Consider the following 14,706-nt stretch of genomic DNA (forward strand, 5'->3'; position numbering starts at 1 on the left):
CATCTTCACTGTGTTGAGTGGAATATAGCCAAATTTGTCAAAGAATGTTTTTTTTACTTATTTTTTTTAATTGTGGTGTCAATTCATTAAATCAGCCTAAAATGGCTAAGTTACAGAAATCCATCCACCTTAGTCCCTTTGGACAAAAATGTCCACATTGAAACCCATTATAAACGCTATTTTTCACGCCAGAAAAATTACGGTCAAAGGGATCGTCAGGTTTCCAGCTTAGGTTTCGTTTTGGACTACAGGCCTTAGAGTTGTAATTTTTTTATTTGTCCACCGGGTGGCGCCCTTGCTTCACATTTGACCTCTGCTGGAAAACAGCGGGCTGCTTGGACAGACCTGCCAGAAATGAAGCCTCATTTCCGGCGTGCAGCAGCGGCTTCGCCCGCTGATCGTGCGGGACCATTTTTTGGTCCCTAGGACCATGAGAGGGTGCATTTTTTTTTTTTTAGTCAACAGGAAATGACGTATTTGTTGTCACGTGGTATCGGACGTGTGGGCTGGAAAAAGCAGTCCCCGGTGATCGTGCCCCGGTGATCGTCGCGACTTACCCCGGCAACATGCACTTATTTCGGCCTAGAGGAGGAGCATTTGCCGCCTGGAGACCATTTTCTGGTCCTGAAAAAAAAAAAAAAAGGCGATCGAAATGACTCTTGGTGCCAATCTTTAGTCCATCTAAAGGCCTAATTATAATAACAATCAAATATTACTTCAAATGTTTTTTTGGGAAAATATTTAGTTTTTTTTTTGTTTTTTTTTGTTTTTTTGTAATTTAAAGGGTTAAAACAACGAAAATATAATTAAAACTTTATATGAATATTTCAGGGAGAAGTAGTTTTAAAAGACTGACCAATTTAAAGTGAAAAAAAAAATTAATATTTAATATTTTTATTGCACTTTTTGGGCGTGGTCGATAGTGTGCATTTTATGAAATGCGCTCCTGGAAAAAAAATAAAAGGCGATCGAAATGACTCTTGGTGCCAATCTTTAGTCCATCTAAAGGCCTAATTATAATAACAATCAAATATTACTTCAAATGTTATTTTTTTAAAATATTGAGTTTTTTTGTTTTTGGGGGCTAAAAAAACAGGGCGCTCATGAAGTAAAACTGGGATTTAAAGGGTTAAAACAACGAAAATATAATTAAAACTTTATATGAATATTTCAGGGAGAAGTAGTTTTAAAAGACTGACCAATTTAAAGTGGAAAAAAATATTAATACATAAGATTTTTATTGCACTTTTTGAGGAATGGACATTTATGTCCATTAGGGACCAAGGTGGATGTCTTTTTAAAACTAAAAATGCAAAAGACAATAAATGTCCTTAAGACCCCCCAAGGGTTAATTCATTACATGTTTGTTTGTCGATGGGTGGCATTATGCTCCACTTCGTTATCAAAAGGGCAAAAAAAGCAACGCTGAGATAAGGAGGCAGTCTCGTGGAGCAGTACAATCAAAGTAGCCCTTTTTTATTTGACTCATTTTGTACTGGAGTGGTCAGTGTTTTTCCCCCAAAATCCTCTTATGAAGCAGACATAAATGAATTGAACTTCATGTGATCACATGTACGTTTTCCTTCAAGGATAATTTGGGCCTTGATGCTGGCAGAACTGTCAGATGGTTGCCTGGCAACAATACAAATAATATTTTACGCTGGTGTTGCTTTGACAGAAGATGACTATGTCTTACAATCTGTTGATCATCCTGCTAACCCCTCTTTTTTTTTTAATAACTTGACAAAAAAATGTGAATAAAAGGAGCCGTGTGAAGGATTTCTACAAACAAATTTGGCTTTGTTTTGTTTTTCTCCTGTTAACTTGTTTGCATACAGCATGAATCACACCATTCAGTAAACAACAGGACAGGTTTCAAACGCGAGACACATTTTTTTCTCATTTGTCAGTTGTCAAAATAAAGGGGCCTAGTAATTACCAAGAATGAATATTTGTTCTTTTAGTTTAAAGAGTGATGGCTTTTGACTCCACATAATAGCTGATTGAAAGGTATTAAAAACATGAAATTCTTCACTTTTAAGGAACATTTATGTTTTTCTTCATTTCCCAATTGTTACTTGGAATAAGTTTGTTTCTTATTCTTTTAGTGACACCTGTTGAGTGCATATTTTTAATAAAGCAATAACCTTTATTTATTTTAATCATAATAACTTCCAAACCAAGCTGCCATTGAGAATCGGAGAGAAAAACTGGACATTCGCTGTATGCATTTACCTAAAAATGCCTTTCTAAGCAAAAACGGTTAATGCTTTAAATGAACAAGCAGTGACATGTAACTGAAGGTGGAGCGGCTTGCTTAACCACGTTTTTTGATGAACACAGTTGGCATATTGAGTCATAGTAGCTTAGCAACTTTAACTAGTTGATTGGTATGCTGTTACTGGAAAGCATGGAAGTCTAAAACAGCAAGAAGCTCTGCACTGCTTGTTCAGTGAAACTCCCCACAGTCAGGTGAAATGAAGCAGCTTGTGACTCTGCGTGTATCAGGTGAAGTCTACACCCTCCTAAAGCCAGCAGTAGGAGTTGGCACTGACAGGAAGTGCAGCGCACAGGGGCACTGGCAACAACTAAAGTAACACATGCCAGATAGGCTAGTTGCTGGTGACATTACACACATTTTCTGATCTGTTTTCACTGACTCTGCTCAGATTAATGACCTCTTGTAATGTTGGCAAATGATTTTGTGGGGAAGTGTGTTTTCAGTATTTACAATCTGCACTGAATATACCAAAAAAGTGAGAAAGAACTGAAAAACTCACAAGAACTGTAAGATGTATTATATTGTGCGCTGGAACTCCACTAACCTGTTTCTACTTTTTTGTTTTTGTTTTTACAGACTGGCAGAAAAGAGAAAGGTGACCCCCTGAACTCAGCCATTGACAAAATGACCAAAAAGACCAGGGACCTGCGAAGACAGGTGAGTCCTTGCCCGCAACGTCTCAGATCTACTGCTGATGAAAACTGTTTTTTTTAATTAATACACCTCTAACAATAACCTTCACTATTTTTTTTTTACTGCCACTATAAAAAGAGAAATACCAGCAATATTCCAGTCCATCTCAGTGCTATTTCAAAAGATCAGGTCACAGTTATGTATTTTTCTAAGTTACATATTTGGCAAATGTTTCTCAAAGAGCATCACATAGTGTATTTATTAGAGAATTTATTTATTGAAGTTGACTTCATACTTTCATGATTGTTTATAGCAGGCATATACTAAATATGGAATTGAGCTAATTAAGCTTATAAGTATGGCACATAGGAACAATATTCCTTTGATGGTTTTTCGTTGGCTTTGTGTAGAAATGAAGACAAATGCCAAACAGTTATGTATGTATATATACAGCACTTAACTTTATGAGACCACTTGTCACAAAAACTGACAAAAATGTATTTAAACTTCAAATTGTTTTAATTTGTCAGGCAAAAAAAACCCAAATTCACATTTTAATACCCAAATTTAAGCTTCTCTGAGAAGTCAGAAATTAATAACATTCAACCACTGAAACCAATGTTTGTGTTCAGGAATGCAAGTAAATAACTCAATAATTTGGCATCTTGGTCAAAAAATAATGCTGTGATTTACTATTTTTTCTGCTTTTCTTTTTTTGTTATAGAACTGTAAATCTGAAAATTAATAGATAACAACAATAATTATATTTCAGCATTAAAAATACAATTGTAAATAAATAACTTACTGATGGATTAACCTTTACACAAACAAAGAAAAAAAAAGATTTTGGCAATTAGCAATGCAGCTAATATAGGCCAGCTGTAGCATATATCTCTTTGCAGATGCAGGGTTGTAAACACTGGATGGACCGGCAATATGCATATAATAGTATATCATATCATTGCATCTGTAACAAACAGGACCAATAATTGTTATTGACCGAGCCCCTCTGCCACCTAATCGTGATAAGCAGCATCAGTGGTCGTGGGGATTCATTTGAGATGGTGCTTTATCTGACCCTAGACAGGTCACTTCTAATAGGGAAACAACAGAAAAGTGTTCATGTAGCTTTAGAGCAAACAGAACCACCTTTAAGACTCAGACCAAGCAATACCTGCCATCTGCTGACCCTATGTGCCGCAATCTTTGATAGCTAATGATACCTTTAGTCTGGGGCACTCCAGCTCTGCCAGCATCATTCACTTTTCTGCCAGTGGTTTTGTTTTCAAACTGCTTTGAGATTTCCTCTTATTTGGGTTGGCTGCACATCATGAACTAACAACTGACAAGAATTGTAATGAATAAAATTAATATCAGGCCACATATATAGCATTCAATTCTAATATTGTATCATGAATCTGGATTAAAAAACCAAAAAAGATTTCTGAAGCTACCTTCTGGTGGTGAATAAGTACACGATTCCTGCTGTGATACAAAGTGTCAGAACTCAGAAGCAATGCTGGTTCCTTTCTCATCTTCACTACAGACAAGATTAATCTGGCTTTCCACTGCTGGATCTTACGCAGAGGAAAAAAAACAGCCAAGACACGACAACACTTAATGAGTGCGCACAGGTGTCTGTTGATGTAATACTGTGACTGCAGTGTGCTTTAGAGCTACTCTTTCAGTCCTAATCAATTATACTGAAGTGCAGACTTGAGTGCAGTTGAACCATCTTCTTGCCCCCCCCCAAAAAAAAATAAAATAAAAAAAAAATAAAAAAAAATCAGAACATCAGTTGTGTTCAATATTCCGTTTTTCCACCGTCACATCTGGCACTTCTTGGAAATCGACTGTAGCAGCTTCCTGCACAAACGAGCTATGGCTTTGTCTTTCCTGACCTCTGAAGACCCAGAGGATCATTCCAGATGGGAGGCTATAACTCTCCCTCCCATTGGGCTTTTGGTGGGGCTGCCTGACAGGCTGGCAGGCGGTATTCACTCTGACAGGATGTTCTATTGACTCAGGGGTTGGCTTGACAGAATGGGCGGTGTGTTTGAGCTTTGAGTTAAGATGGGAGGGCAAACTTGCAGCACACTTGCAGGCATTACATAGTGCTGTGATACTGTAATTATGTCAACAAAACACATGTTGAGTTTAGCAAGTCAGTGGCACCGTGTAGAGACACAAGACCTTCCTGAGGGGAGGAGCACGGTTTTGCATTTGAGCATCCAAGTTTGCGACATCTCCATTGTGTAAAGGAGGGATCAAATAGCAGAGCAGACAAGCACAGATGACAGACAGCATTTCTAAAAGTGGAGCAGGTAAGACCAAACATGCTGTGCAACAACACCACCAGAGACATGCGACATTGTTTTCTCTTTCATGCTGTTGTGTACACATAGATAGCAATCATAAGCTGTTTCTTATCCGTGGACAATTCAGCTGATATCTTTTCCGCCCTGATTTTGTTTTCTTGGAAAGAATAAACTCTTGCGATGCTTTCTAGTCTGGTAGAGGAAATGCAGTGCGGCTTAACCTCACAGCATTAAACAAATGTTAAAAAAATGTTCAATTGCCAACATTTTATATATATTTTTTGCTTTTCATTCAAAAAGGGAAACTGAGAAATGCACCAACAAACATAGAGCTGGCCTTTATGACTCAAAATTGCAGCCTGGTTCCCTGTTATTCCATTCCCAATGATTACACAGTTGGTCTTTATTCACAGAGTTTCAGTTTTTTGTATCTTCTTATGAGAGACCTTCAGTGAAGTGTGCAGTCAAGTTATTGTTATTGTAACGCCTCAGTATGAATGATGCCCGTAGTTGGTAGAAGATTGCAGCATCTCTTCAGGGAATATTTTTCAGTCATGTCACAAACACTTGTACTTAGCGACGAACCGAAAAAACTTTGGTGGTCAGGGTCAGTGTGACCTTCATCCTATTCTCTTAAACACAATATTGCTTGACAAGTTAAAAGAATTTCTTCAAATTCTGCAGAAATACACATTTGTACGCAAGAGATGAGTAGTCGGTGGTGAGCAACAGCTCAAATTAATCGACTGCAATAAATATGGTATGCTCTTTAATTTACATAAATTAATAGAATTATATAATTGTATAAGTAGTTTGAGGAGCTAATGTACTCCTTTTTCACCACAAGCCTATGCTGTAGGCACTTTTGAGGCTCGTCTGTGGCCCTCAGCAGAGTAGAGTACTGTATTAACCCATATGGTAAATAATATAAGCCTTATATGATTCATTATATGAAGTAAGCTACATCTTATGCAAGTCTTTTATAAGTTTTTTCTATTTCTTTTCCATATGGGAAAATTTGCAGTCACCAACACCCCTTAAAAAAGGCAAACATGTAGGCAGTCTGACTAAGAAAACCACCTGTGCACACACTTTTATTTCTTGACAAAATCAGATCACAAGTTGTTGTTTAGAAGGCAACTTTACATAAAACTGCTTCCTCATAAAAAGTCAGTACCTTACCTAACAAAGAGCAGATGACGCACAGCTGCAATATTGCAATGAACACTGTCTATTGAGAGTAATGCTTACTGTAATTTAAGACACAATTTGCTGGTTAACAAATTAATTGCATCCACGGTAAACTAATATATAATATGTTAAGAAAGGTCCTTGTAAGGTTTTGCTCGGCACATCAAGTAATCTTATTTGTGCTGTGGTTTTCACTTTGCTCCAATACAGAGTAAATCCTTATGTTCTCGTAGAACCAGCCTTATTGTTCTTATTCACTGTTTTAATCAAAGTACACTTGGTATAATTAAGAAGCCACTGCTGCTATGTCTTGTTTGTATTTTTTTCCATAAGTGTGAAACAAATTGCTTTACTACTCACTTATGATGCTCATGCAAAAGAGAAAGTAAATGGAACTCCATTAGAACATTTAAATGCAATTAAAATGTAACATAAAACTAACTGAGCTTTGACCTTGAGGCTTCTTAACAGATTAGAAAAATAAAATGTCAAGGCCGGGCTAATGAGTGATTCGAGTATTCTGAAGCACAATAATTAGCCCATCAACTCAAGCTTGAAAATTAGCAATCCAAACTGGCATTTGTTTAGGAGAGTGGTCATTTCTAAAGTTCAGCTTATTCATAAACAAGCCATCATTTCTTTATAATATTAAATGCACGTTTTAAAGCACTCACTTGACTTTTTCATGACAAAAACACTGTAATTATTTGTTCTGTGCCACTACTGTTCAGAGCTGGAGGTAAACAGCATGTCACTCTAAGGCTTGGCCACTTTCAGACATATATGGGGAAATATTTTGTGAAATAGGGGGGAAATGTTAGATTATAATAAATGTATAAAGATTTGCAGCAAACCCAAAAGCTCTTAAATCATTGGGTCTTTTATAATGCCCCTAGTTTTGAGTTTACCAAGTCAGCCTGCATTTGTGTTCAGCACGAATGCACTAAAAGTAAGTTATTGCATTTAAATTAAAGGCCTGTTTGCCTCAGTGCACAAGTAAACGGTTTCTTATTACAGAAATATCAATCTTATTTCGTCTGTGATCGTTTGACTATCTTTAAAAAACTAAGGTTGGGGTAGGTGCACAGGAAGCAAACTGAGGACCCTGGGAGAAAGTAGTCATTTGGCCTCTTGAACAGAGAAGAGTGTGGAGTGCTTTATTCACTTCAGAATATGTGTGAAATGTGCACCTACTCCACAGATGTAAAACACATTTCCACAAAGAACTTAGTTCAAGCACATCAGTTGCCATCCAATAGTTATAGGTAAACTCCCCCCTTTTCCTTTCTGTGTGTTTCACACTGAGCGAGTTGATGGAGACATTGTTTTCTCCGTACCTGTAATCAACGAAGCAAGCAAAACAATTGAAAAGACATGTTTTGCTTGAAATAGGAGGGTGAGTGGACTTTATATAAGGCAGGCATGAAGAAGCGTGTATGTAAAAAATATAAATAACAACACTCATCAACCCTTTAAACTATAGTATAATTCTGAGTTGGTTTTTTTCTCTCTCTTTATTAACATTCACTTGATAGCCAGACCAAAAAAGCCATTGGAAATGAGCCATGTGTTGAACCTCCTGTCATCTTGTCTGTAATGGATGCATCTGTCAAGTCATCTCTCTGGGCCATTTTTTGACTGATGGCTGATTCCAGGATTCCCTATAGCACAACTGCCTCGCATATTTTGCCTCACAAATTTAGTTTTTTTTCACTCCGTCCCCCTGCTCTCTGTCTGCTTTGGGTTGTTGAAATCATTTCCATTTTTGCTATTAGATTGTTGATTGGTGCAGCTGTTTTTTAATTGTTTAGGGTTTTCATGTTAAGGAGAAACAGCTGGCACGAATCTTGTCAGCTGTAACTCTTTGTTTAGACTAACAATTTCCAAATTATTTTTGAATCCCTTTGATCCGTTTTTTTTTTTTTTTTTGCAAAGTGTTCAAGTATTCAAGTTTCATTAGCTATGGTAGTGAAGATTCCTCTTGGGGGGCTGCAAAACACATATTTTTCGGATTCGTTTATACAATTGTATATGGTCACCAGCCACTTTATTAGGTTAAACTTGCTAGTATCAGGGTGTACTACCATGTTCAGAGTTGCTTTAATTCTTTGTAGCCTGGATTCAGATGCTCTATTGGATAGAGATCCGTGACTGTGGAGGCCATTTGAGTACAGGGAACTCATTGTCATGTTCAGGAAACTAGTTTGAGATGGTTTGATGTTTGTGACATGGCATGTTATCCTAATGGAAGCAACCATCAGTAATGAATGTGGTCAACAGTACTCAGGTACGCTGTAGCATGTAAAAGATGCTAAGTTAGATCATACTGAGATAAGATAATATCCCTGACACTAGAGCAGGGCAATATGACCAAAAATATTTATCACGATATACATTTGAAAACTTGCGATAACGATATAACTGATGATATAATTGACACTAGACAAAATACTTTACAACTCCACAACTTTATTAGTGCAATAAACCCCATCAATGTATTTTCACTTAAACAAGCAGCTGTTTTTTATGTGCATTAAAGTTATATAAAAACGTAACAGTGCAAATGCAAAATCCTTGCTGACAGTTTAACCAAAAGGCATTTCCAGTGGAAATTGGCCGACATGTCCTCAGCATAACCATGTATAATATCCACAAAACTTAAAAAGAGGTTATACACACACAACACGATAATATTATGTTGAAGCGCAGTACGTATCACTCCGCGAGGCTCCTGCCTACGATAGCCGTAATGCTCCGACAATCCATCAAGCGGTGCGGGTTCGTAGCTTAGCAAAGTCGTACTAAAACATTTGACAGATTTTCGTGTACGACATAAATCGTTTCGAGGTCAGTAAACACAACCAGAATTCATACATAAGGCACATTTTCAGAAAAATCAAAGGATTGATTTTAAGTGTGCCGTATTTTCCAAACAACACGGTAATAACGACGGCCCGCTAGCATGCTCTACCAAAAGTAGTGCTTTGTTGTGTATCTGACGGACGAAAGCTAAACCAGTTCCACACCACTGAAGTTGCAGCATTTTTACAAACCAATTCTGGTTCATCCGTTTCATTTAACGATCCGCTTTCGCTCTTCTCATTCTGCGTCTCCGCCAGGTGCGTATGGAAACATAGGCACTGCGCATGCGCGTTTTACCCATATTCTATCGCGATATTTCATTTTCCTATCGTTGCCCAAAATTACACCGGTATTACTGTGAACGGTATGATATAGCCCAGCCCTACCTGACACCATCATGCCACCACCAGCAGCCTAAATTGTTCATATAAGACAGAATGGATTCATGATATTTATGCCAAAGTCTGAACCTACAATATGAATGTCACAGCAAAACTTAAGACTCATTGGATAAGGCCGTTTTTGTTGTTTGTTTATTTTTGGTGGGCCTATGTGAATTGTAGCTTTTGTAGCTGACAGAAGTGGCACCTAGTGTGGTTTTCTGCTACTGTAGGCCATTGAAGTTTAGAAATGCTCTTTTGCATATCTGGTCAGCTCAAAGCATTTAGGCCATTCTCCTATGACCTCTGGCATCAATAAAGCATTTTGGTCCAGAGAACTGCCGCTCACCTTTTCAGAACATTCTCTATAAAACCAAGAGATAACTGTGTGAATAAACCTCTGTAGTTCAGCAGTTTCTGAGATTCTTAGAGAAGCTCATCTGGCCCCATCAACCATGTCATGTTTAAGGTCAATAAAATGACCTTTCTTCTCCTTTCTGATGCTGGGTTTGAACTTCAGTAGGTTGTCTTGGTCATGTCTACATGCATACATGCAAGAAATAATAAGCAGCTTTACTTAATCAGTCAGTGAATGATTGTACATCAAGTTGTGTTTTTACACATCAACATAATCCTAAATCCATGTTGTATGAATGTCCCTGCTGTGATTACATTTGAGTACAATGCAGAAAATGTCCAAGTACATAAATAGAAAGATAAAAAAAATCTAGACATCAATATCCTGTTTTCTATTTTAAGAACTATAAGATGCTTTTTGGGTGGCCCAAAAATCTATGTGTGAAAAACTTCCACTTTAGGACCTTCAGGGCTATTTTCAGGGCAAAAGGAACCTACCCTGAGAAAGTCTTTGGTAGGGCTAGAGGCTGATTGGTTTTACTTGAAGACAGATAAAAGTGACATATTTAAAACTCCTGCAACTGAGTGCAGGCACAAGAAAGAAAAAAAGAATGGGGGGAAAAAAAAGAAAATATAAAAATATAGGTCAGAAATACATCGAAGAGGCGTTGCATGTTTTTTCTTTCTTTATTACACCAGTGATGAAGTCCAGAGAGATTTCATGTCAGAGAAAGCTAAAGGCAGTGAAACAGACAGAGAATGTGAGCAGGAGAAGTAAAAGGGAAAGAAGAGAACCAGTAGCGTTAATGAAAACAAAGCAGTGAATGGGAGAAATAAAATATAAGTGTCTGATTGTTTAATATTGACGACATTCTATAGCACTAAAATTACGTGTCTACACATTTGGCACAACGCTGCAGGAAGGTGCCGCATTGCTGGGTTTTTGCAACTGAAGACTAGTCTTCATTCTGTCCACTGTTGCTGCTTTGTGTGCGTGCACACAGACCTGCAGGTACAGAACAGAAAGAGATGGATATAGTCGAGAGACAGAGAGCAGAAAAGAGAGTCGGAGACAGACAAGAAAATAGTCCGTATGTGTTGGAAACACGGCAACAGTAGTTCGAAGGAGCCTTTTAGCAACCTAAAAAGGTTCCTGAGAGCACAACCTCCGGACTGATTGGAAAATGAACCTTTTCTTCTTTTTCCCCCCATAGTCAAAACACGTGTATGCTAGGTTAACTGGAGAATTTAAATTGGCCATATGTGTGGATTAAAGGTAAAATGCCGTAAAATGTCACTTGTTGAGTGCTTTGCACAGTTAAAGCTAGAAGAGCCCAATAAAACTGCCAGTCCGTTCTATTTGAATCCTTACTTCTGCTGCATTTTATCTTGTTTTAGAACCCTATAAGTTTGTTTATAGTGGTTACTCCACTAACTCCAATGACTAATGAGTCTTGATCATGCCCCAGTGAAACATGGCTAAAGCAGACCCTGTTTGTAGCAAATCATCACAACTTTGTAATCAGACTGCAGCCTGCCTTTTTTCCTACTTTTCCATCTCCAAATGTGGCCCCACTCTTCTCATTACACTTGCTAATAATGTACATTTTCAGTGTGTGACATTAATGATTGAAATGCTACTAATCAATGTAGCAAACTAGGTTAGTTAGCCACTGCATATGTTGTAGAATTTTGGATGAGACACACAGTAGATAAGCTTTACGATATTAAGTAAAAACGAAACAGCTCAATAAAGGTTCATAATGGATAATGTGTAACCTAAAACTATGTATTTAGGGTTGCAGCACAGTTACCATTCACCATGCACCACTTCTGCTTGCCTCCTCATTGAGTAACTAGAGGTAATTAAGCTGGGCTTAGAAGAATAAAAAGATGCCAATCAGAATTCATCTGCTCAGGTTTTAGGACAGACTAGCGATGTGGCGCTGTAACACACTGCGGAGCACAGGAAAACCTGACTTCACACAGAGCACAAATGCTTAGAGCAAGACAAGCACCATTTTTCATGTTGGATACTTCTGTTAGTACACTTCCTTGTAGTACACTGTCTACATAGTGGCTTTGAGCACCCCTGGTTAAAGTTTCGGTTGCTATCAATAAATAAGTGAGTAAAAGATGACCTGATTTCCAAAAGGCATAAAGCAGCCTTCTTATAGCCTTCTCCTGTTTTGCGGTTATCAATTATTAAAATTTTCAGAGTGCTATGCAGTTGCTTAGAGAAGCCCATGGATGCAGATTGCTTAGACAAGGTTTCAGGAGTCTGAGTATTTAAAATGCTTTGAAATTTACATCACTTGGCCTTTTCAAACGATGATTGTGAACTTGCTAATTAAGGTCTGAGACCTTAGTAAAAGTTATCTCAAAGCTCAGATCTCTTGGGGTGCCCCAACTTTTGAGTAGGACTCCTTTCCTTTTATTCATTCTAAAACTGTACAAAGCAAAACCCATTGCTTAAATGTTGAAAAAAATGTTGTATTGTGTTTAACTGTATGCCTTTTGGAGATCAGTTCATACCACCCCACCTCCCTTTCTTTTATTCTGCTCGGCTTAGACCCTGCACCCACCCTGGTTCGGTTCCCCAGCCCCACTCCCCCCTAAACTGCTACTTTGGTGTCTGTTTTTTGTTTGCCCTTAAAAAATAATAATATCCCGGTTTTATTGTTAGAACTGGGATATTTATAGTCTCTCCCACTTTTTCCTTCCTCTAGTCTCTTAAGAACAGATCGCACTCAACTTTTTGACCATTGTGGGTACACCATCTGGATACTCATAATGCACTGCGTGTTGTAATAATTGTCAGCGTGAGCGTGCTTATGCACTCATACTTGCAATTGTAAGTAGGATTCGAGACATGGCAAAGTACTGTGTGAGTGTTTTCTGTTATTGCAAGCAAAGTAGGGAAGGACAGTGAGGATAGAAATGAGTAAAACTGGAATAAAGGATCATAGTGCACCTACACAGTGTGTGTGGATAGAAAGAAAGAAGTATGTTGTGCTTAAAATTGGCTTTATAGATTTCAGCTGTAGGCTGAAAATGCATTTTACAATGATTCCTCAGGTCTTTGAAATCAGCCTGTAAAAATATAAATGTAAATACCAATATCATATATTGATATGATAAAAACCTCTTTTTTCCTCACAGTCACTTCCTATGCTGATCAACTGCTGACATACATAGATTCAAGGCAAACATTCTTGCGTGCGCCAGTCATTATCTGTTGCAAAGAAATGAGTTAACATAACATCATGGCTTTGTGACCCTGAACAGACCAGAGCTTAGAATGAGTCAGTCTCTCTCTGATTTGAGCACACTGGCTTCTTTCCTCATCTCTAACACATTCGTTCCTCTGTACTAAAGTTTCAGATCACTAGTTTCACAAATGATAGTAGTAACTACCTTAAATAGTACATTTCTCTATACCTAAATATTGTAATCACTTTAATGAAAATAATTTTTATATATTATTTTATGAAAATAATATTTAGGCTCTAACATGCTCTATATGAAGAGTCCTGAGGTCCATAAAGATCATCATACCCTAATTGAATTTGACTGATTTCACCACCAAGTTCCTCATCTTGACTCTTTTTGTCATTGCTGACATTTTTAAAAGTGGAAGTTGTGTTATCAATCCGGCCAGATGGGCAGCTTTGGAAAATGTGAAGGACAGGATACATTTTTGACTTTAAACTATATTTTCATAGATTCCTCGAGCTTATTTTTACTATACCAAAGTAATAAAGTAATAGATAAACAATTAAATGACAGAAAGATTCCAGGTTTTATACATTTTTGTTGTTGTTGTTGTTTTTTAAATAGATCCTTACTGGAAAAAATGGGACATCTTCTGTGACTTAACAAAAACTTTCAGTATTATAATTACAGGACAGTCTGGGCAATGAGCTACCAGAACCTTTTCTATAATTTGTATAATAAAATTTAATTCGAAAGAGTTGTGCTCACAGATTTCTTTCATTTACTACAGCAGCTTTTCTTTATCATATAGAAAAACTGAGACACTCTTTTTTCTTATTTTACGATATCTCGGGGAATAAATGAGCAGTTAAACTTCTTGACACCGACAGGAAGGAGAATTTCACAGATGAAAATGGGCTTGAATGTGAATTTTTTTCGCTGAGTTTCCTCTCTGAGTCCTCAGGACATTACAACAGAACTCACTCCAGCGGTTACACGTTTACGGTGCACAACCTGATAAATACTGAATAAAACTGACGAGCAAGCTCATGGTCTAGCTCCCCACCTGACACTTTGCCCTTGGGGTTTAGAAAATGTGGACTCTTAAACTGCTGACAACTGCTTGGTCATAGCTGGAGTCCAGGCTTTCAGCACCTGCCTCAATCCTTGAGATTCACAGGGAGCAGAGTGCAAATGGTCATTAATCTAACAATAATAGCTGAATTGGAAGCTGTCTGGACATGCCCAGGAAGATGACTTTGAACATGATCAAATTTTAATCTGTTTATATTTTTTATAATTTATTGGTAAGAAAAAAAAAGCATTTGAGCGGACATCTTGAACAACGTAGGAGCTTTGTTCATACACAACAGAAATAGCAAAAACAATATTAGATAACAAATAATTACTGGCATTACCAGAAACCAGAAACTTCCTCACTCAGCATTAATCATGAAGCATCTCCACA

The 14,706-nt window shown here is 37.5% G+C and overlaps 1 protein-coding gene across 1 annotated transcript in view; it reads left to right on the forward strand.

Moving 5' to 3' along the window:
• The window catches only part of ctnna2 (catenin (cadherin-associated protein), alpha 2), a 337,829-nt gene that overhangs the window by 232,499 nt on the left and 90,624 nt on the right, over positions 1 to 14,706 (forward strand). Inside the window, exon 8 of the mRNA XM_082535406.1 lies at positions 2,858 to 2,938. Coding sequence (XP_082391532.1) covers positions 2,858 to 2,938 — 81 coding nt within the window. The remainder of the gene's footprint in view (positions 1 to 2,857; positions 2,939 to 14,706) is intronic.

The sequence above is a fragment of the Aulonocara stuartgranti genome (genome assembly GCF_965226115.1).
Source record: "Aulonocara stuartgranti genome assembly, chromosome: 6".
Classification (NCBI taxonomy): domain Eukaryota; kingdom Metazoa; phylum Chordata; class Actinopteri; order Cichliformes; family Cichlidae; genus Aulonocara; species Aulonocara stuartgranti.